The sequence below is a fragment of the Solea senegalensis genome, linkage group LG2, assembly GCF_019176455.1.
Source record: "Solea senegalensis isolate Sse05_10M linkage group LG2, IFAPA_SoseM_1, whole genome shotgun sequence".
Classification (NCBI taxonomy): Eukaryota; Metazoa; Chordata; class Actinopteri; order Pleuronectiformes; family Soleidae; genus Solea; species Solea senegalensis.
In genome coordinates, this window is record NC_058022.1 from 1,052,493 (window position 1) to 1,076,275 (window position 23,783).

Below are 23,783 nucleotides of genomic sequence, written 5' to 3' on the forward strand. Positions count from 1 at the left end.
TATTCACACAAAAATATTCTGAATTCCTGAAAAAATGCATTCAAGAAACCTCGTAAATTTCATGATTAAATTTAGTCTTTATTAATAATGCAACCAATGGCAGTTAAAGGTCAGTGTGTAAGAATTATCCACATCTAATGTGTCTAATGAAACTACAGTGGCCTTCACATACCAGAAAGGATGTAACCTTCATTTGCAAAATACACAAACTGTAACTGGTTTGTCCTTTCAGGCTGCCGTAGAATCCATAAAGCAAGACCCTTGTCTCAAACTGACTTAAAAGGGTCGTATTTTCACTTTCTGTCAATGAAAACCCTCTTGAAGGTCACATACTGGACACTTCTCTAATATTTACTGAATTATGTTCACATGTTCACATTTATACACTTCATAGCATCAGAGTGTAATTGTTACCTGGTCAAACAGCTGTTTGCCTGTGGTGTTGGGCTGGATGGCAAACTCCAGCTCAGCGTCCATGGTGGTGACGCGCACATTGATCTGCAGACACACAGAAAAATCAACATTCATGAATGAATGAGTGGATGAATTAGGCTTGAAACAAAGAAAACAATGTAAGAAATGAAGGAATCGTTAAAGAAAAGAAAATACCTAGTAAAGTAGTTCTACAATCAGCCCCTTTAAATCCATTATTCTACTTTTTTTTTATGCACTTTGACTCGAGTAGTAAACGCACCCCAACAACTCCAAACATACGCATACGTTTGAATTATTCATGCAGAACTACATAAATGAAAATATATCACTGCCACTGGAAAAGCTGCAGTGGAGCAGGGGGAGAGGCGGAGCTGCAGCAGAAAGGAATTCTGGGAGTTGTTTGTGGTCGTTTGTGACATTTAGACGTAAAAAAAACCATCTTGTTAAAATTGGTAAAATAAACACCTTTATAATAGTAAATAATGTACAAAATTGGTAAAATAAATAAATAAGTATTTATTTAAAATACACGTATGTCTGTCTCTCCTGTTTGCATCTTATATAGAAATGATGCAGATGCTGTTAAGAAATTAACAAATAAATGTATGAAAATAGATAAACATGTGCACAAATGTATAAATATCTGTTCACCTCGTTCAAAACACACTGGATTCACTAAATTCAGGTAAAAACCTGTGTAATGTTGAAGTGAAACTTGATTTGAATGTCATTTACCAACAATAAAAAGGAATTAAAACATGAGTTTACAGCATTTACAGCACAGAATTTCCACCAGCAGCATTTTCCTCTGACTAACTGGTGGCGCTAATCCAATCCAATCCACTCCAACTTTATTTATAAAGCACTTTAAAAACAAACAACAGCTGAACCAAAGTGCTGTATTTCAGAGATACATAAACATGTAGAAACACAACATCTAAAAGACCTAAAAAAAACAATAAAAGAGTAAAATACTGTATACAATTGTAATAAAGAAAACACGTCCTGCACTTTTATCTTTTTAGGGACATTTTCTTTATTTGTGTTGTTACAGGATTATCTTCTGATATATGGATTATTGAAACATATCGTTATTGTGAGTTACCCTTTAATTTCAGCCTCTCTTCGTGTGTGTCTGCATTTTGTTACAGAGAAACCAACACCAGTGTGCGTGCGCGTGTGCGTGTGTGTGTGTGTGGTGCGGTGCTGGTCTGTGCTGCAGTGAAACAAACTCGCTGTCCTCAGGTGACCCTGAGAGACAGTGAGAGAGAGAGAAACACTTGGAGAGTGAACGAGAGAGAGAGGGAGAGAGGGAAAGAGAGATAGAGAGAGAGAGAGGGAGAGAGAAACACTTGGAGAGTGAACAAGAGAGAGAGAGAAAGAGGGAGAGAGGTGGGAATAATGGGACAGTAAAAAACCCTGTAAACTGCATTAAGAATGAACTGCTGCATGAGCAGTGTGTGTGTGTGTGTGTGTGTGTGTTCACCACCAGATTAAAAAGACATACAGCTTGCCTTGTCTAGTCCATGTGGGGTTAAGTGTGAGAACGCAACCATATGGTGTGTGTGTGTGTGTGTGAATGTGTGCGAGTTCTTGTATGTGCATCTTTGTGAGGACCAAAAAAAGTATACACCATATGTTGTGGGGACAATTTGGCAAATTAAGGACATTTTCTGGCTGCTCCTCAAATTCCGTCACCCCTTAAACGGACCTTCTGAGGGTTAAGACCTGGTTTTAGGGTTAAGGTAAGTTTAAAGGTTAAGATTAGGCACTTACTGGTGATGGTTAAGTTTAAGGGGATAGGTGCAGGAATGCATTATGTCCTATGAATGTTGTATTTATACTTGTATTTGTTGCCTCTTTAGGACACTTTTTTATCATAAACAACTGATTTCTGTGGAACTGGTTAAAGTTTAGGACTAAGATTAGGTTAAGGTTTGAGTTAGGGATTAATTGGTTATGGTAAAGGTTAGGGATAACGGTTTTGTTGAGACTGTGTGAATGAATGAAAGAGTAGCTGTACAAACACGGCAGTTTCACACGTGTCTGTCATGGTTTACCGTGAGTGAGTGAGTGTGTGCGTGTTACGTCTCTGTTCTCTGGCTGATAAGGTTTCCATAGCAACGCCCTTGAGGGCTGATTTTAAATGTAATTTCCTAAAAAGCCCCGTCGGGCCGCGGGCCTGAAGAAGGATTTAAACACTTCACTTGTCAGTGTGACAAGGTCAGAGGATGGACCCTGACCTGAGGTGATGAGGTCAGAGGATGAACCCTGACCTGCGGTGATGAGGTCAGAGGATGAACCCTGACCTGAGGTGATGAGGTCATGATGGACTACAGATGGGCATTTCTAGCAAAAATGCTAAATTTAAAATTCAATGGTATTTTTCATCAAATATTCGAACATTGTAAACTCCAGCGCATCAGAGCTAGTGAAAGTAATGCAGGGTTCACATTATGTCGTTAACAGGAACAGGTAACGAGACGCATTCAAGGACCCTGGTAAATTCAATCACTTTCGGTAATCGATGCACCGGAAATCAGGGGTTAAAAGATAAGCTTTTATGAACGCAATCAAAAATAATAATAATCCCTAGACCAAACAGGGCCAGAGATTCACAGTTTGCACAATTTCTCGATTGTAGATCGAATATCGATCAAAACGACGTCACAATCTCGACCTTTGAAAGCAAATGTGGATTCAAGTATAAGATGTAGACAATCGAAAATGGGAAGTCAACATGACCTAAAACCAAGGAACTAAACTGGACAAGTCAAAAAATTGTTTAGGGTTCCCTAACCCTCGAGGATTTGGAGAATCGTGACTGCAACCCTAGGCTGAATGAGCTGCTGCCTCCTTGACCTCAATGATTGCACAATGACTTTACCAAACCTTACTGTACCATGATGGAAACACAGCTTAAAATGAGTGGAGATGAGGAGAGAGACGAGTGTCAGACGGGACATGTTAAGAAGATGAGTGGATGAAAGAGGATGAAGAGACGTGAAGAAGACAACGTGGACCTTGTTTGCCTTTAAAGCCTCTGCTAACCAGCTTAACTTCAAACGGCTTTAAATAATATGTCTGAGTCAACAGGTGGGCTGTGTGTGTGTGTGTGTGACTACTTATAAACAGTAGTCTACTATTTAGTTGTCACTACATGTTATAAATAACGAAGAGACACAGGAAGTTAAATTCCTATTCATTTTGTCATTTACATCAGTATGTATGTATGTATGTTTTCTGATCATCACAGAATCGTCGTATCGCGATATCATTAGTATCGTGGACCATGTATCGCATATCGTATCGTATCACGCATAAGAGGTTACCGCGTGATTCACACCCCTAATAGCTAGGACGTGCATGTATACATATACATATATAAACATTAGGGCTGGATTAATCACGTTTTCAGATTATTCAGCTTCTTAAATGTGAATATTTTCTGATTTCTTTGCTCCGTATAACAGAACATTATGTTTTTGAGGATTGGGAAAGACTATTAACCAATTAATCGAGAAAATAATGGAAAGATTGTGATATCCCTAAATATTAATAACCACTTTTTTCTGAACATTATAGACAGTTTCCCTGATATGGAACAGGGGAGATGAATGATGGGATGGAATTAAACTGAACAAAGGCAGAAACAAAGAGAACCTGGAAGGAAAAAAAGAGAAGAGGAGACAATGCAAACATTAAACACACACAGACACACACCCTGAGGTGGACGACCACTGCTGCTGCAGAATCCTTGATGAAGACAAATTGATTTCCAATACGTTTGTATGTTTCACTCATCAGCGTCGAGAGTGTGTGTAAACACCAGCACACACCTGTGATTAAACATGTTTCCTAACACGGAATTTTGTTTGTTTGATGTGCACACATCCGTCCTGTGTGAGTGTGTGTGTGTGTGAGTGTGTGAGTGTGAATAATAATAACAACACACATCAGGCCTGTTCATCCGCGGTGCGAGTGGTGGCGGGACGTCGTGCATTATTGATTTATGTGCTGCGTTTTGCACATGTTGCCCTCTCTGGTGGTGATGGTGTCCCCGGGGGCCGGGGGCTGCTGCAGGAGGAGGAGGAGAGGAGGAGGAGGAGGAAGGGGGTGTTCAGCAAGTCGGTGGTGGAGGAGGCTTTAAATATTTCAGGGGGCCATTTTAATTCACATAATGGGAATTATCCAACTCACTAAAACTAATTAGAGGAAGGGTGTGAAGCTCACCCTCCCTCCATCTCCTCTAACCTCAACTAAACCCCAGTCACTGCTTTACTGGAATGTGTTAAAAATAACTGCAGGCAAAGCAAAAATATAAAATCACACATCATGATGATGATGATGATGAGTCAGAGACGTTAACTATAATCAGTTCAGGGTTTGTTTGTTTGTCTTTTTTAATAATCAATCAAATAATCAGATTTTCCAGCTTCTTAAATGTGAATATTTTCTGGTTTCTTTGTTCCGTAAAACACAGAAATCATTCAACTGAATCATTTTGGTTTGTGGACAAAACCAGGTATTTGAGAACAACATTTTCTAGAGGTTTGGGAAAGACTGATCAACATATTCTGACATTTTACAGACCAAACTACTACGCAATTCATCAAGCAAATCCAATTCCATAATGGATTAATCTTTTGATTATTTTCTCAACTAAACAGGAACTTGTTGGAAAAAGGCTAATGGCTGTTTCCCAAACCTCAAAATAATAATGTAATCAAATGTTTTGTTTTGTCCACAAACCAAAACTATTCAGTTTTTCTGATTTCTTTGTTATATTTAAGAAAAACCGTAATAAGTAATCAATGACTAATTGATTCATTGCAGCCTTACTCTAGTGCATTGATATTTGAATTGGAAACCGAATTAAATCTGGCGATATCCAGCCCTAAAACAAACAAGCAAGGGCTAAAAAAAAGGCTTTTTCCTCAAATAACTTGTAGTTTAGTTTATAATTATTATATTATTAATAATGCAAGTGAAATATGAGGCAAAGGAACAACTGTTTCATGGCATTTTCTCTTTTATTTCTTTACTTTTATTTAGCTAACATCACCTCACTCTTTGTCTAGCCTCCTCAGGTTAGCCCAGTTCCTCAGGTTAGCTGCTAACACCTAACTAACAAACCCTGTACAACAGGAAAGCCGTGAAAATAAACACCAGGGTACACCTGTGCTGTGTTTTGGGGGGCTGTATGTCCACAGTCCACACAGATAAGCACCATTAAAACTCAGCCTCAGGGCAGGTTTCTGAACTCCAGACCAAATTCGCTTTTTAATGACACGCCTCAGGCTAAGCTAGCTTATCGCCTGTCCTGCGAGTGTAGAGTTCCTGTTACTCACTCACTTACTCCTGAACTCACTCATTCTTTTATACATTTTTATCTTTGTTTTTTAACTTCAACACTCCACTCTTTTATATTCATGTTAATTAGCTAACATGCTAATGGAGTCAACCTTTCTTTTGTGCCGTCAAACGTGCCTGCGGGAGCCACTTAGCATTAGCGCTTAATCCACAGTGACATTTTAGCATGGTCATTGTGAGAACAGAACAACAGAGGACGCTCATATGAAGCAGTGAAAGGTCCTGATGTGGTTATTGTCCCGCTGCTGCGAGGCTTAATGTTAAAGTATAGCCGACTGTAACCGGAGTGGGATTTTCCCCTCTGGGGCGACCTGGGTGTCGTTTTTCTGGGCCGTATGTGAACAAAGTGGCCGTCACTCACTCTCCCTTCATTCTCAGTTTTCTTCCCTATGGGTTTTTTCAATAATCTGAGCTTTTCCTTTCTATTTTTCTCGTATTTTTCGTCTCTTACCTCCAGCCCAACAGAGATGTTAGCTAAAATCACAAATGCTTTGTTCTCATTTGCTCTTGCTTAACGGCTGGTTTACCACTAACATCGGGCTCAGACAATATGAATGACTTTGCCAGTCATTTGTGATTTACCAAACTCATAGCTGTGCTCTATTGTCAGTTGTTAAGTGTGAACTCTTGAGGTCAAAGTTGATCAGTCAAATTCAGCCAATCAGAGACCAGGACGGTGTAATGATGGCTAAAGTTTTGTACCAAATGTTTAATTGAGACAGATTTTGGAAAAACTACAAATCGGCTACCATATCCACTGCAAGGTACCAGCATCGGTACCAGTACTGGTCTTGATTTGGGCCCAGCCATTAAGAGGTTTGAGTGTTTATTTTTAAATAATAAAAACACATTTTGAGACAAAGACAGACTGGTATGGATGTAGGATATTTTCTAGTTTCTTTGTTCCATATAACAAATCAAAACCCAACATTGTTTACTGTTTTAACTTTTTCCACGTTTTCTGACATTCGATGGACCAAACAACTTATTAACAAAGATTAATCAATTATGAAAAATCATTAGTTAGTTGCAGTTGTAGTTCAATGGTCAACCCGGTGGTGAATATTCTATTCCGTTTCTTTCTTTTCTGGATACAAAATATCACAGATCCTTTGTGCCATTAATTGCTTATCATATTTCTCTAGGTTTAATGAGACTGGACAAATTAATCATGGGCTCCACCAGGTGGAAGAAGAACACATCTGACATTTAATGGACCAAAGACAGAATTGATAAATCGAGTATGTAAACGATCATGAGTTGCAGCCCTAGTTAAAGAATATTTCACTAGTATTGACCAGACAAGTGCTTAAAAACCGTACTCTCTCTTCTCCTCGGCTCCTCTCTGTCATTTCATCTTTCATCATGATGAGCTCTTTCATATTTCCCCCCCTTCATGTTTCCATCTCTAGCTCTAACACACTCTCTCTCTTCATCCTCTCATCCTCTCACTCCTTTGTTTCCATCACACATCCCTCGTCTCTTTCCAGTAATTGGGCCCGGCCTAATTCCCCATTACTGAGATTGATGGAGCAGCGGCTCAGTGCAGTCGCCGGTCGGCTGCAGATAAGAGCAGCACTGTAAACACCCTGCAAACATAAGCTTCCTGGTGCTCACTCACCTCTGACAGACGACTGTGGGCATTTAACTGTGGTAAAGGTGAGCACGCGGGCCTGGATTTCCTTAGAACTGCACCACTTTTTTTAAAAATATAAACAAGTGTCTGTTGCGTTCGAGCCACTGTCGAGTGAGTTCACACAGCGCTGATTAAGCCGCGGTCAATGCCACGCGAGTGTGCTCATCACTGCATTCCTGTGGTGCACACAGGAAGCGGTTTGTTATTAGCGAGGCGGCTACAGGTTGACTGAAAACACAAGCAACAAAAACCACATAATGAAGCTTTAACATCTGAAACAGATATTATATAAAATAAGATTATAAAATAAAGATTAGGGTTGCAAAGGGGTGGAAAATTCCCGGTAAATTTCCTGAAACTTTCCAAGGGATTGGGAACTTTAGTTTTGGCTCTATATTTTGTTCATGTAGAACTGTTTCTGTTAACTAAAAGGAAAAATAAAATGTCTTTATTTAAAAAAAGGAAATAGGTTGAAGAAGATTTTGATGCAAATGTTTCTAACTGTGAAGTCTGAATGTTAAATTTGAACAACTCTTCCGGAGCAAAATAAATTTATTTGAATTTAATTCTGCTAGCACATGTTTTTATACATCATATTAGAGGTAAAAGAGTTAAAATTAAAAAGTAAAACACCTGTTTTGTCACCATTGAAACAATAGCATATTGCATTTCTATCAAATTAATTTCAACAGGAGCAGCTAATGAGATGCATTCAAAGGCCCTGGTAAATTTCATCACTTCTGCAAACACACATGAAGTCACTTGATTCCTCCTGCTGTAGAAAGATTTGTTTTTATAAATACAAGAACTTTTTTTTGTGCATATTTTCAATATATTATGAATTAGGGGTGGGAATCAAAAACGACACAAAACATGATAAATGGTTTGCGATACCAATAAGATTTCTCTATTTATTAATTAAAATATCGATATTTGACCCGGTGTATAAATTATTGTATTGCACAAGGAAAGAGGACGATATATCTCCTCCTCATTCGTGTTATGAATAGTCACAGTAACTGATCGATTTTTCATAATCAAACGAATAATCAAATACTTACAATTTAATAAAGGTATAATAAAATAAATGGAACAATCAGCTCCACAATCATGACGCTATAATCCTGTTATTTCAGCTGCAGAGCAATCGTGTTTGTGTCAGAGTGATGTGAAAGCCCCCACTGTCTTTCAGGCCAAAAATAGAGCAGAGAAAGACACAAAGATCCCTTTGTGTTTGCTCCTTTCAATGGACAGGACAGTTCCACAAAGTGACCGACTGTTGCGTTTCTGCGTGTGTGCGTTTCCAAAAACTCCTGCGCACTCCTGTAACAGATTACTACTGACGACAGACTCCAGGCTGGCTCTAAAACAAACACACACTGGTCTGTGCAGCTATTCGTCTCAGGACTCTGCATCGACATCCATTCATTTGGACAATCTAAACAAAGGCTTATCCCTTACCTCAACTTAACCATCATTCAAATCTATGTCCTACACTTAGCCAACTCCTCAGGAATGAGGCTCTGCCTCATTAGGACCAGGTTTTGGTCTCCATGAGGACTACTGGTCCAGACGAGGTCAGTGTTTATGACAGAAAATGTCCTAAAGAGGTCACACACAAGTACACACAGGGCAGGTAGGAGTGGTTGCATGATAGAAATAAAGAACAATGGCTTATTTTTATTTTCTATTTCCAACTTTCTTTCTTATCAGTGCCTGAAACTCATCCTGAATCTGCGTCTGTTTTAAGCCAAAGACTTTAACCTCTGGGGTTTTACTGTATACAGTGAGGCTCTAGGTGAAGGTCAATTATTTAAGGTATTTTTGGTCTATGTGCTTGTTGTATGAGGTACTCTGGCCGCAATTTTTAACCTTTTACAGTTAGCATGTTAGAGTAGCTACACAAGTATCTATGGTTAGCATGTTAGAGTAGCTACACAAGTACTTACAGTTAGCATGTTAGAGTAGCTACACAAGTATCTATGGTTAGCACGTTAGAGTAGCTACACAAGTATCTATGGTTAGTATGTTAGAGTAGCTACGCAAGTATCTATGGTTAGCATGTTAGAGTCACTACTCAACAGGTTTTTATGGTTAGCATGTTAGAGTAGCTACACAAGTATCTATGGTTAGCATGTTAGAGTAGCTACTCAACAAGTTTTTATGGTTAGCATGTTAGAGTAGCTACACAACCCCTTTTTTTATGGCTAGCATAGCTGCACTACAGGTTTGGTGTGGTTAGCATAGCCAAACAACAAGTCTCTTATGGTAAACGTAGCTATACAAAAAGGTTTTATAGTTTAAGTAGCTAAACAAATGCTAGCCAATGTTATCTTTATGTAGGTGATATTCTTTGGACTCTGAATTTTCTGAAATATCTCAAGACTTTCGCTTTTGAAGTGAGAAAAACAACTTTCCTCTTAATCTTCACAAGAACCAGCACATGTGCAAACACGAAAACGTGCAAACTTGTAGCCTCAATCTCCTTATAGTACGTGTATTGCCAACATGGTTGTGTCACTTTATAATCCACTCCCTCCCTCTGCACCAGGGTCCATTGACAAAAACGTCTGTTAGAGCTCACAGGACACGGGAGGTGCTGATCTACTGCTGCCTCAGACACACGTTTGTGTTACTCTGTTAAATGTGAATGACGACTTTTAAACACCACAAGTGACAACATAATAGAATTAGACTTATTGACGGTGGTAGCAGTGGATCAATAACTCCTGTGTCCTGTGAGCTAAAATCGCTGGTTTTGTCAATGGACCCTGGCGCGGGGGGCGGGCAAGACATTTACAACGTGAAATAAAATTCAGTTTCCTGTCAGAAAAGGTTGTCTAATAGCAGAATAAAGTGGTGAACATATTCTTAAAGTAGTATGCACTTAAGCTGATGTAGCGTATGAGCTGAACCCTTTTATTTTAAGTGGCTGAATTTTTAAATATTTTTTATTGGGTTATGACTGAGCTTGTGTCTACCGTTGACTGCTCTGCTGCACAGATGGCTCTCAGAGTGCAGTCACCTGAACGCAACAACACACTTTGTGTAAGTACTTCATACAACCTCGCATCGAAAATCCACAACTGTCTGTTTCAGTCAAAACTCGTACTGAGTTTTTATCTTCATTAAATACCTTTCTGCAGACTGTAGTTACACCAGCTAAAACACTTGCTCTGACATTTCACACATGAAAATGTTGAATTTTGTTCATATTTAGTCAAATATTGAAGCACACATGTGAATTTCCTTTTGCTGCAGAGGCTTCTTTGGCTCCTGAAATCTATTCCTGCCCCCTTCTGCTTAGAAAAGTGCATTTAAATTAGTTTTTTTTCCACGCCTGCTGCAGCGTAAGCCGGTGCAAGAGCTGACATAGACTTATAGCAGAACAGGAATATCAGCCAAGAAATGTACATCAGTGTATAAAGAGCTCAGGCCACAGCGTAGATGTAGATGCTGCACTAACTCAGCTGTGGCTGCAAACTCCCCGAAGCCACATGTGCTGCAGCGACGCGGCATGGCAACCCTCTCTCAGCAAACAGCAAACACAAAACGTGTAATAATGAGTGCGGCACCAACTGTGGAATGCAGCAGACAAGAGGGAGGAAAAAAAAGCCTTGTGGGATTTTTTAGAAAAGCAGCTACTGACCGGTTTGGGCATCTTTCTCCTCTCTCCGCCCTTCCCTCGTTCCTGAGAAACTAGTAGTCGTCGTCCGTATTTCCTGCTTCTTCACTCCCGGGGCACCGGCGCCTGCGGAGAGACAACAACAACACATGCAACAACGTCAATAAACAATAAACAAACAACATAAACAAGAGAGACACGACACAGGGATTAATGATGTTGGACAGCAGCGTATTCAGGCTACTGTTTTATAGTCATTATCGGAGGATTGTGGCGTGTTTGCAGAAACCTGAGAACACATTTTAAAAGCCAATATCGCCCGATACCGATGTTGATCCGATAATATCGCGCGTCCATGATTCCCACACCAATTAAGCACCAGATCATTTATACAGATTCAAAGTTGCGTTGGCGACATCTAACCTCCCTGACCTCAGAGGAACAAATTAAACACCTGCTCTCTGGTGACAAGTGAAGCGGTTACTGAGCCTCAGAGAGAGAGAGAGAGTGTGGGAGAGAGAGAGAGACTCGCTCGTGTTAACAGCTGCAGCCGAGCTTCTCTGGCTACGGCTGAAGATTCTCCAGAGACCAGGCGGAGGTTAGAGAGAGGTTAGAGTGAGGTTAGAGCGGCAGAAGAAGAAGAGTTTCCTGGAACTTTACCAGTGCTCAACACGACACGCTGAGTGGCAGTTTAGGAAAGATTACTTAGAAGAAGAAGAAGAAGAGAGAACTGGTGGACCTGGGTCATAGTTTCCACTTTCTGTGTTCTGTGAATTTGTATGTGTGTACAAGGCCGTGCGGTTCCATTCATTGGAAAGAAAAACATAAAGACCAGAATGGGTCATTCTCTCCTGAAAAGGAGAAGCAACTGATGTTTTATAAACATTATTTTATTTTTTAACAGCTTTATTTAACAGCTTCTATTGGAGCCACTGTGATGCTTAAATGTCTGTTCGTGGAAAACCAGCCACGCAAGACCAGGGCCGCCGACCCGGAGTCCTCACATTTAGGAGGTCTCACCAGAAACACAAATTACCGGCTGTAAGAACGAGGCAGCGAAAGCATTATTTTAGAGACGTTGAAAAAGAAGCAGAGAAAACCGTTTTCGGAGGAAGTGAGGAAGAGGGGAAGGGAGTGGGGAGAGTCAATGGTGAGTTTTTACCACGGCTCGACTTTACTTGGTTTGGTACAGTTTTTCATTACTATAGTTCCTCCTCAACGTCATCATAGCACGGCTACGTGAAACAGCCGTGACGCTGCTTTACACGCGACAATAACTGAATCGTTAGAATCAGTCGATTGTTCACAGAATCGTTCAGTCACTGAACTGAAATACCACCGAACGTGGCCGTGATTCAAACTCACGATCGCCATCTCTCTGCAGTGCTGTGGCTAAATACACCAGACTCCTCATTTTAGACATTTGCTTAGCTAAAAGCTGGAGATTAATGTTAATGTTTTCAGGGATTTTTTATGTCTTTTTAATTTTGATCTGCAGTTCGTTCATTGTTCGCCTCAGCTCACTTGGAATCTCGTCAGAGCAGGAACTAAAAAAAAAAAAAAAAAAAACCAGGTACCAGGTTCTATCACTGGTGATGGAAAAGCAAGAAAAGCGAGTAGAGCCGAGTCGTGCTAGAACTGTGTGGTGGAGTTTGTCAGAAGTGGGTCATTTGGTTAAAATACATACAATCTAAGCAGAGTGTGCAGAGTTTCCTCGCTTCTATGATGACAGATGAAGACAGAGAGAGAGAGAGTGAGGGAGGAACAGAGGAGAATATTAATGGAAGAAAAAGTCAAGTGAAGGTCAGTCACATAAGGATTCAGAGCTCGTCTTGACCCACATACCTGCAGACGGGAGACAGAGGTGAAGACGGTGAATACTGAAATAATGCACATGGACTTAAACCTGCTACACATTTCACTGCTCGGCTATAAATTCATCCCTGCTGCTTTATTTTTTATGATAAACTTGTTACAGATAAAATTCCTCTTCCAGTCGTACGCCTGATATAATCTTTGTCTACATCGGTGCTTCGCGTCAGGGGTCACAACGGATGATATCTGGCTTTGTTTTCCATTTTCAGCTCAGCGTTTCTAGATCGATGGGAACATGAATGAAGCCAAGCGGCGGCTAAGATAAGAACATAAGAATTATCATAGAGTGATAAAAGATCAACAATCTCCAAACACAAAGGGGAAGAAGACGACGTCGATGACGGTATCAAGGATCCCAAAACATCAGTTAACAGATTCTCCAGAATTTGTTTTCATGTGTACGCTCCCCCCTTAAAGACATGGATAAGGTGTCTGCAGTATGATGATATTTCCTGGTTTTTGTTGATAATAATCATATTTATTACATTTTCATATTAAATATTAAATACCATATATTAATTAGAAAATGCATGGAATGGACACAATTATTTCAAAGAAAGAAATAAACCACGTATCATCTAATCCAGATCATAAACAGTAGATTATATTTTATTCTACAGTGTATTTACAGTGTATTGTCACTATCTCGAAAGAGTCCAGAGAAACAACCTGTGTGCAGCTTTAGATCCACATATTTCTCGTATATCAGGATATAAATTACAAATAAACTCATATTATTTATTAGACATATCGCCCAGAAAGTCTCTTAAGAATTCCAGTCATATGGACAGCCTTAACAAAGGGTTTTCCCTAACTTTAACCATCAAAACAATTCAAATATTAGCTCTAAACTTAACCAGAAATCATCAGAAATTAGGTTCTGCCTCATTAGAACCAGGCTTTGGTCTCCATGAGGACCTGACAAGGTCAGTGTTTATGGCAGAAAATGTTCCTTAAGAGGTCACAAATACAAGAACAAACACACACACACACACTCCAACAGCTGTTTCTACAGCCAGAAACTGTACCAACTGCTTCAACAAGGCTTCCTGTTGTACAACAACAACAACAACAGCAGCAGCAGCAGTAGCGGCGGCGGCGGCGGCGAGTGATTTGTTGAGCAGCACAAATGTGGAGTCCAGGTTGTGACCCGTGAAACCACAAACATAAACGGACCCTGCGACTTTACACGACCCACCGCTGTGACTCTGCACAATCAGTCAGTCCAGTGAGTCTCAGTGAGGCTCTGTGTCAGTGTTACACATTCAGAGAAGTGTCATGCTGTGAAAGTTCATTTGTCACAAACCTCAACCACAAATAAACCCAAACACTCACTACAGTATCTACGAGAGGTGTTAAAGCCTTCACAAGGTCACATTTCATTCTGATTCCTTTTCCAGGACCAATTCCCTCAAATTCAAGGAATTTTTTGGAGTTATTTCTAGGACCAATTCCCTCAAATTCAAGGACTTTTTGAAGAATTTCCAGGACCAATTCCCTCAAATTCAAGGACTTTTTGAAGAATTTCCAGGACCAATTCCCTCAAACTCAAGGACCTTTTAAAGAATTTTCAGAGACAGTGTCCACAACAACGCAAGCAATTATGACTCCACGTTTGTTCTGTGTGGTCTACACATAAGTAGGTGGCGTCATAACAAACAAGGGAGACATTTACCTAAATATCAACTTCACTCCTCACTAAAAACAAAGTTCAAGCACTTTCAATGACCCATGTCTAATATTTGTTTAATTATCTACACACTCTGGTCAAAATTCCTCAGCGCCACACAGTTCACATACCCTGGTTCATACAGTAGAACATTATTTCTGATTTTCTTTCATGTACCACCAGAGGAAACTCGGGTACCACTGGTGGTACACGTACCAGTTTGAAAACCATGGGTTTAGAATCTTGGAGGATCATTTTTTTACATGTTTTTACCATGTACAATTCTTCTGAAGACACAAAGGGTCACAGAAATTAGCGTTGCCGTCTCTTTCTGTGTTCTCTTTACATTTTATTTATCTTTTGACGAGTCCAACAACAACCACAGGACGGTTTACTCAGCGTGATTAATGGTCATGTGACCAATATTTACAGCGATGAACAGATGGTGGTGAAGAACCATCTGTTTCAAATGAATAGAAATGAGTGACATGGTCCCTCGTGGGTGTCTCTGCGGGGAGCGGACACTTAATCAGGTCCACTTAAAAAGGATTTAGTGGCTTGATGTTGAGTGTTTTACACCAGACCACACACACACATACTGAGACTAACAGATCAATCTGCTGCACATGGTCCTTTTTAAAGTAATTGGTCAATTCATTTCACAATAAATCTTGTTTTTTAATGAATAAAATTACAAAAGAATATGAAAAACTAAACCCCATAATCATGTCACATTTTCATAGATAAGACGCTAAATTCAGACTAATTGTTTTCGTTTTATTGCCGATTAATTTAGTAGTTGATTAAAAGTCCATTTATTGCCGCAGCGCTGAACAAAAGAAAGACTGGTTTTCATTCCCACAACAACTTCCTGGGTTCACTTTGTCCTAGTGTAAGAATTAATAATGCATGCATGCATTTTTACAATAATCTGCTGTAAGGAATATTCCTGGTGTGAGTGTGTATTTTCTTTCTTTCATCCAGTCCTTAGTTTCAGGTTTCACTGGACCAGGTATTTAAACAATTAACAATAAAACACCTGAGAGAACAACGGGATACTGACGGAAATGTCTAACACTAAATATTAAGAGCACAAATACAACGGAAACTAAGACGGAGAGAGACTGCATCAGGCGTCAAAGACGAAAACATGACACTGAGACAAATCCGCAGCTGCTCTGTGAAAGATTTGGTCCAGATTAATGAGTAGAATTTATTTAATCTATGAGTTTATTTGTGAAAATTGGCTGGACTTTGTTTCTGCACTGAGTTTGTCCACATGTTGTTGGAGGCTCCTCAAGAATACCTGATTTCCTAGAGACGAATTCAAAGTTCTACCAACTGCAGGTTAGGGCTGCACATATTAGGGATGGGACCATACCACTTTTGAGTCCGATACCAAAATCAAAAACTTGAGTATCTACCGATATTATTACGATACAGTCATTTCAGACCACGTGTGATGCTGTTAGCAACACATTTGTGCCGACTCATTTCAAAGACATAATTCTCCAACTTCCAACTTTGTCTCCCAGAAAAAGACGAAATTAACAACCCAAACATGACTCAGCTAAAATGCTTTTGCTGACTTTTTATTTACATATTTACAATTTGTGCATCGTGAAGCGTGAGATATGTAGGATTTTCTTAATTTTTACATTTTTATCTGTCCTATATCCGATCCACTGATTTTCGTCTATAACATTCTTTGAGAATGTACTTGTTTTGTCCACAAACCAAAATTATTCAGTTTTAATGATTTCATTGTTATATGGAGCAAAGAAACCAGAAGATATTCACATTTAAGAAGCTAAAAAATCTGAAAACTAGTTTTAATTCAATTAATCGATTATCAAATTAGTGGACGATTAATTTAGTAATCAATTACCAATCGAGTTTAATACAGTTTCTTTGTATCATAGATTGATTTACAATTTTACAATAACACAGTAAAGGCCAAGTTAATGGTGGACAAATATAAACGCAGAAGTTGCTAATTTACTCATATTGTGAATGCATTACACGTTGCCAAACTGCATTGTGGGCCCGTTGCTAAAAGTTGATGTCACCAAGTCAACACCAGTCAATCAAACATTGATATCCACATATTCCTGCACGGGTGCTAGCTAGCCAAAAAAAAATCAAATTTAAGCATTTACCTTAACTACAAGCCCAATATCAACGTTGAAAGTTTGAACATTATATCACCTTAGCTTAAGCAAAAATTAGTAGTTCTTACTAAATAATTAGCTGTGGCAAACACTGCCCTGCTAGTCTGCTCTGCCATCACTCAAACAATGCGTTGTCCAAAAATAGCTCTCGTACGAGGCTGTTCTACCAGTTTCTATTGCAATTTGTCAAAAGTGTACCCAACAACAACGTGGACATTATCACCTTAGCTTAAGCAACATTATTTAGCTGTGAAAATACTGCCCTGCGCGTTCATTCAAACATTGTCCAAAAAGAGCCAGTGTTTTCAGTGTTAACCACCACTTTTAGCAACTACAAACGTGAGTTCAGCATTACACTATAAAATCATAATGATGAAGGTCGTAAAACTCAATAACCAGAGAAGATGGACATTCTCACTTGGACATACACATGGACATCTGCTGAGGACAACACACATCATTGTCCTCTGATCACAAGCTATGACATTATTCAACAGGTCAGGCTACAATAAAAAAAAACCCAGCTGAGAGAAATCTAAAACCGTCCGTCAGAGGTATCTCATGTCCTGATGCTGAGCCTCTTTCTCAAATGAGTTGTAATTTGGTCCCCGGAGGGGGCGGGGCCTGCAGCTAGCAACAGTAGCATTTTGAGTGACAGGGGATAATGACCAATAAACGTGCTCCTCCTGCAGTAAATGAGTCCGATCACACATTCCTAACTTCGGAAGGGAGCATCTGTTTGTGCCAGATGGAGAGATGGCATCGAGTGAGGGCGCGCAAATGTCACTGCGATGTTTACGCACGGGGGTTGAGGGGGGGAGCTCACGTGGGGCGGGGGAGGCTTAAGTAGCCTTCAACGGCATTCATACCTCATGCTGTTAGGTTATTTCACACTGTGACACAGTGCTGTCATTCACGTCATAAAAACGAGTGTAAACGCGTAAGACGCGGGCACAAATGGCGTAATTTGAAATTCCAAAGTCACACTAAGCACGAGAGTCGAGTTACAAACATGTAATGGATCTTACATTCAGGTACTGCTGTTTTCTGCCGTTATCAACGCAGAGATTAAAAAAAAGACCCCCCCTCCAAAAAAGGCGCGTTCGCACAAAAGTTGCGGACGCATGGTTTCCGCCGCGAGCCTAGCAACAAGAGCGGCGTGAAAAAGCACCGACTGTCCGTGAACGACTCACTTTCACCACAAACCAAAACAGTTATGTGCTCCGCGACGCGCCTCCACTTCATTCTACGCACAAAAACGAGGACAAGCATCTCACAATTACTACTCCTCTTCTGTTGCGTAACGTTGTTTTCTGAAAGGAACACGCTAACGGCACCTCGCGCCGGTGACACCTCGTTACTCACCCGCGTACAAACGCAGCCTGCGATGAAGAAGCCTCCGTGTATTTGTTTTAACTTATAAGCGCCTTTTTTGAAAGGGTGCGTACGTGAAAAACGAGATAAGCGCCGTTATCTCAGCTTGGATGGAGAAGTAAATCCCTCCCCGGTTAGAGACGGCTTAAAGAAAAGCAGGCAGCGATGAAGAAAGGCGGTCAAACTCACCTCTAATGCCCGGCGCTGAGGATGAGTCCAACTGTCACCTCGTCCAGCTGGAGGCGCCACCACTTTTTCTTGAATATCCACAGAGAATGTAAGGAAAATAGAACGCTTTCACGACTCCGTCCTCTGCGGTGAGTCGGTGTTTAGCGTACGCGATGTGCGGTGGAATCCACAGGCTTCTTTCTCCAGGTTAACAACCGCCACCACCTCCACCGCCGCGGCCGGAGACGAGGTACACACAGCAGTCAATATGGCTGACGAAGTTACCGTGGCGAGGCGTGGTGAGTCCTGCAGCTTCACCCCCTCCCTCACCCCGTGACTGGAGCCTCACTGCGGGGAGTCAACCAAAGCGGGGGCGGGGGGGGGCTCCCAAACTTTACCACTCCCAAACATGGAGGTGTTTTAAAACCTCACAGGTCCCCTTTTCAACTATATAACCCATATATTATTTAAAAATAATAATAATTATAATAACAATTTGGAAAAGATAGTTTGATTTAAAAAGAATTGTGGAATTCAAAGAGTAAAAGAACATTTGAATTTGAACTGGAAATAACATCATGAATTAAGCTGAATTTAACATTTAATGTTTTGGGGGTGTTTTTACATTAAAGGGGAGTAAAATTCACAAAAAATGGCCTAGTTTTAATGTCAAAAAAATCATACTGTTTACTAACTGTATATTGTTACTCATTTATCCAGTTCTTGTATATTTGTATATTCCTTTCATATATTTTCCTAGTATACTTTACCGAGCATATGTATCGTAGTATATTGGCTGTGAATGTGTTATGTTCTGTTCTTGGTTGGAGCTGTAGCTGTAACAAAAGCATCTCTTGGTCCAATTCTGTCAACAATTTTATCTTATATGATCTCATGTCATGTCATGTTAAATTTACTCATCTTAAATTATATTGTGATAACAGGTAAAGTGCTTAAAGTGACATAAAAAGGGTTAGAGTGTATATATAAGTGACACAACACCACTGCACAGACAGAGGATTAAAATGAAGGGCAGATGATAATGATGATGAATCCCCTGGGAGGCTGATTTTATCAGTTTCTATCTCTGGCCTATATTAAATATTATAGACGACTGACGGACATGAATATATAACAATAACAGATTAATACACGGTGCTTTACACTCAGAAGGTTAAGTCTCTCATGGTGTTCTCACAGAGTCTCACAGAGTCTCACAGAGTCTCATGTTACTCACATCCTCCCACCTTTCCTTCCTCTTCTCCTCATCTTCCTCCTCCAACGAAAAGGTCACGTCCTTTCACTTTCTTCAGCGTCCCACTGTGTTTCCACTCAGCAGTTTTGGGACACACTGTCCTACATTGAATGTGGGACAGAAGCTACAGTGATACAGTTGATTCTTCAGTCTTGTAAAAATGTCACATTTTAATCTCACTTTCACTGTTTTAATTGCATCATTGTGTCATTTATTGCTTTTAGCTGTGTTGTTTTTCATATTTATTGTCTTGTTGTTTGTTTCTAGGTTTTATGTTTCTGTAAAGCTATTTCAGCTGTTGTTGTTTTAAAGTGCTTTATAAATAAAGTTAATTGTATTTAACCAACATTTACTGCGTAATATTTCAAAGTGCCACATTTATAACCTGTTTATTTGCTGTGAAAGATTTTATTTTTGCTGCTTTATATAAACCACCATGTACAACGTTTTATAATTACGTGGATATTTATTTTGTTGATCAACACTGACACCTTGTGGCCAATGAACTGTATGACATCAGTTTGTTTGTCCCCAAGGCAACAGCAGAGACAAAGGAAAATGAGTCCCGGGTGGTGTGGCTTCGATTGTAGGGCAGACAACAATAATAATAATAATAATAATAATAATGATAATGATAATTTAATCGTATGATTGATTCAGATTTCACACACTCAGACAACGTTATTGATCCCAGAAGGTTTTCAGTTTGGATCAGTTAGGTAATTCAGTATGATGTCCACCTTAACTGCTGAAACACAGGTAGGCCTATTTAATATTTGAAAATGATCTTTCTTTGACATTTACGTGTATGTTACTTTAGTTGTTATGTTTTCTTGAGCCTTTACCATATTGTATTTTTGGTTTTTTTTTAATTGACTTCTATGTCTCACACGAGGAAGGCTAAATATACTGTTTTGTTTTGTTTCTTCACGTATTGTATATGTTTTTGTAAATAAAATAAAAGGAAGAAAAGACAGAAAGGGGGATAAAGACTTAAGTGGTGTTTTTTTTTACCTCTTTGTTCATTATTTTTGAACAGAAAATCTAATGAAATCACACGTGATAGACGAAGACTGTATTTGACTCACACCAAAGTCCATACAAAAAAATAGTCGATTTAGCTAGCATGCTAGCTACCTAGCTAGATAAACGGCTAGCTCGAGCTCGATAGATAGATAGATAGAAAGGTTGATGGGTAGGAAGGTCTTTACATAGGTAGGTAGGTAATTGGGTAGAAAGGTAAGTAGGTGAGTAGTAAGGTATAATGTAGGTAGATAGGTAGGTGTATACATAGGTAAATAGAAAGGTTGATAGTTGGTAGATCTTTAGACTTTTATTCTCTTTTTTGCTTTTACAGTATAATACTTTCAACAATAAGCATTAGTGAAATTCAACAATATGAATAATACTGAGAAAAACCTATTCCTGTCTATAAAATATTTTTAAATAAGTGTAAAATATTAAAAGTAATATTTTTTACTAAAAAATAATATGTTTTTACTAAAATATGAATAGTAAAATGTGACTGGACATTTCCTCCACGGCCACAGGAGGGCAGCAGATCACCACCTGCTGCTCCACATTCAGACCTGTTCATGATTTATTTTGTCTTTTAAAAAAATAAAAAAAAAAACCTTAAACACACACACACACATTTTAAGCTTTATGTTCTCATGTCACATTATTCATCCATTCATTCTGTGGAGTTTAAAGCAAACAGAGGTTTGTCGAGAGTCAACACGGCGCGCATGCCGAACATTATGTCCACGCGATAAGTCAAGTACAGCGCGGCCTACAATAGCCAGTGTGTGTTTGCAGATGGCGCCGCTGTGACGTCACAGCTCGGTGTAACTCTCCGTAATGTTCTCTGACCACAAATGAACCTTGAGGAATTTATACAGCAGGCGCAGTTTTATAGAAGAACTGAGACGCAGTGAATGATTGATGGTGAAGCTTGAACTTATTCTCCTTTGTGTGACTCGTCGTGGGTTAACCTGAGGATTAGGTCAACATTATTGGTTTATTGTTTCTGTCAACAAATCCCATGAAAAGACCAAAACTAATCATTAATACAGTCCATTTTAAATGTATATTATCCTTATTTAACTTCACTGGTTGATATATTACCATGAATATGCAGTTTATTTTTTTATACCCTGCATTACAGCAGTGTTTCCCGACCTTTCTTTATACAGAGACCCACTTTTTAAAGACGGCAAACCATCATCACCTAAATCCCCGTTTTTGTACGTAAGGTCTACCAATCTTTGGTAAATTAAATAAAACTACACATAAATCTTGATTAAAATGTTGTTTTGGGACCCAAAATAAATCACCAATGATCCATCTGTGGGTCTGTGACCCAGAACTGCACTTGCGCACCTAAATAAAAGTTTTGTGTTTAGTTTTACTTGATTTGAAAAGGTCAGTTCTCTCTTTATAAGTACGACCTAAACAACTGATTGCCAATTATTCTGATAATCTATCGATAATTTGAGGTTTTCTTAAAAATAAACGTCTTTTTTTTGGTACGTTATTAATCCCTCTCTGCATGTAACCCATCCTCTTGTAGGATTATGGAAATTAGGAGCAGTGGGCAGCAACTGAACAGCCTTTTGACCTGTGGGGGTTGAAACTGGCAACCCTCCATTTACAAGCCCTGTTTAGCACTAGCTAAAACATTTTTATACGCTTAGCACTAGCTGATTAAAACACAAGGATGTGTTAAGTGCTAGCCTATTAAAATATGTTAGTGTTTAGCACTAGCTAAAACATGTTCATATGCTTAGCACTGGCTAATTAAAACATGGTGTGTATAAAGATAGCTAAAACACGATGCATTTAGAGCTAGCCTATTAAAATATGTTAGCGTTTAGCACTAGCTAAAACATTTTTATATGCTTAGCACTGGCTAATTAAAACACAGTGTGTTTAAAGATAGCTAAAACACGATGCATTAAGAGCTAGCCTATTAAAATATGTTAGTGTTTAGCACTAGCTAAAACATGTTCATATGCTTAGCACTGGCTAATTAAAACACACCGTGTTTAAAGATAGCTAAAACACAATGCATTTAGAGCCAACCTATTAAAATATGTTAGTGTTTAGCACTAGCTAAAACATGTTCATATGCTTAGCACTGGCTAATTAAAACACGGTGTGTTTAAAGCTAACTAAAACACGATGCATTTAGAGCTAGCCTCTTAAAATATGTTAGTGTTTAGCACTAGCTAAAACATTTTTATATGCTTAGCACTAGCTAATTAAAACACGGTGTATCTAGAGCTAGCCTATTAAAACATTTTAGGTTTTGAGACACAATTAAAACATCTTTTTGTGGTTAGCGCTAGCTGATTAAAAGACAATTACAACACCTGTGTTCATTGCTAGTCAATCAAATCACATTTACTGTATGTGTTAAGCACTAGCTAATAAAACACATTTACATCTTTAGTGCTAGGCAATAGATTAAGGTTTATGTGTTTAGCACCTGTATAAAGATTAAATAAAACAATATAGATAAATATGGTGTTGGACTGTGATGGGATGATGCAAAGTTCTGTCTTTTTTCCTCCTGTGGAGTAAAAAACATGTATGTAAAATGTTTATTTATGTCCTTTTTTGTCAACAGAGCTGTAAACTCTTGACACCTGCTTCGACTCGAGCCTTCCTGCCTCGTCAGGAACATGGAGGGCCGCCGCCTCGCTCTGTTACGACAGGACTGTGAGTTAACTGCCGTCGGATGACAACATGAATCTTCTGAGGGGGAACAAAGTGAACCAGAAGTGTCAGAGATGTGTCTGAACATTTCTCAGAGTGTCTCCGTGTCCTCTGTGAACCTGGAAGATGTAAGAAGGGAGGAGATCGCATCCACATACCTGACAGGCAAATACCTGTAAAATAAAAAATACGATGTACAGAATTCTGGGATGTCTGACTTCTTAATTACATGACGAGAACATGTGGATTTATGGCAGGTGCGACGTTTCGCTACACCCTCAAACGTCTTCATCCCAAGAACATAACAGACTTCTTATTTCTGAAAGGAATTCAGTCATTCTTTCAAAGCCAATAAAAAGCACACATAAAACAAGATTATATGAAAAACATGTACTCAATAAAACTAGTGTAAATAGACTTTGAATAAGAACTTGTCTTCCTGAATCAGTTTTAGTCAGTTCAGGAAAAACAAAATAGAATTT

At 39.2% G+C, this 23,783-nt stretch overlaps 1 protein-coding gene and 1 long non-coding RNA gene across 3 annotated transcripts in view; one reads left to right on the forward strand and one right to left on the reverse strand.

Moving 5' to 3' along the window:
• Positions 1 to 18,673, reverse strand: part of LOC122759256 (radixin) — a 32,264-nt gene extending 13,591 nt beyond the window's left edge. The window contains exons 1-3 of one of the 2 annotated variants that reach the window (XM_044013977.1): positions 18,348 to 18,673; positions 11,094 to 11,195; positions 415 to 498 (exon numbers count right to left, since the gene is read on the reverse strand). In XM_044013977.1, coding sequence (XP_043869912.1) covers positions 415 to 498; positions 11,094 to 11,105 — 96 coding nt within the window. In that variant the 5' untranslated portion in view covers positions 11,106 to 11,195; positions 18,348 to 18,673. Of the gene's footprint in view, positions 1 to 414; positions 499 to 11,093; positions 11,196 to 18,149; positions 18,309 to 18,347 lie in introns of those variants that run through there. The other variant, XM_044013986.1, reaches the window with a different exon arrangement.
• Positions 18,674 to 19,861: 1,188 nt separating this feature from the next.
• On the forward strand, positions 19,862 to 23,503 carry LOC122765267. Its single transcript, XR_006359948.1, has 2 exons — positions 19,862 to 20,340; positions 23,213 to 23,503. It is a non-coding gene; the product is annotated as an uncharacterized LOC122765267 (long non-coding RNA).
• Positions 23,504 to 23,783: the final 280 nt, after the last annotated feature.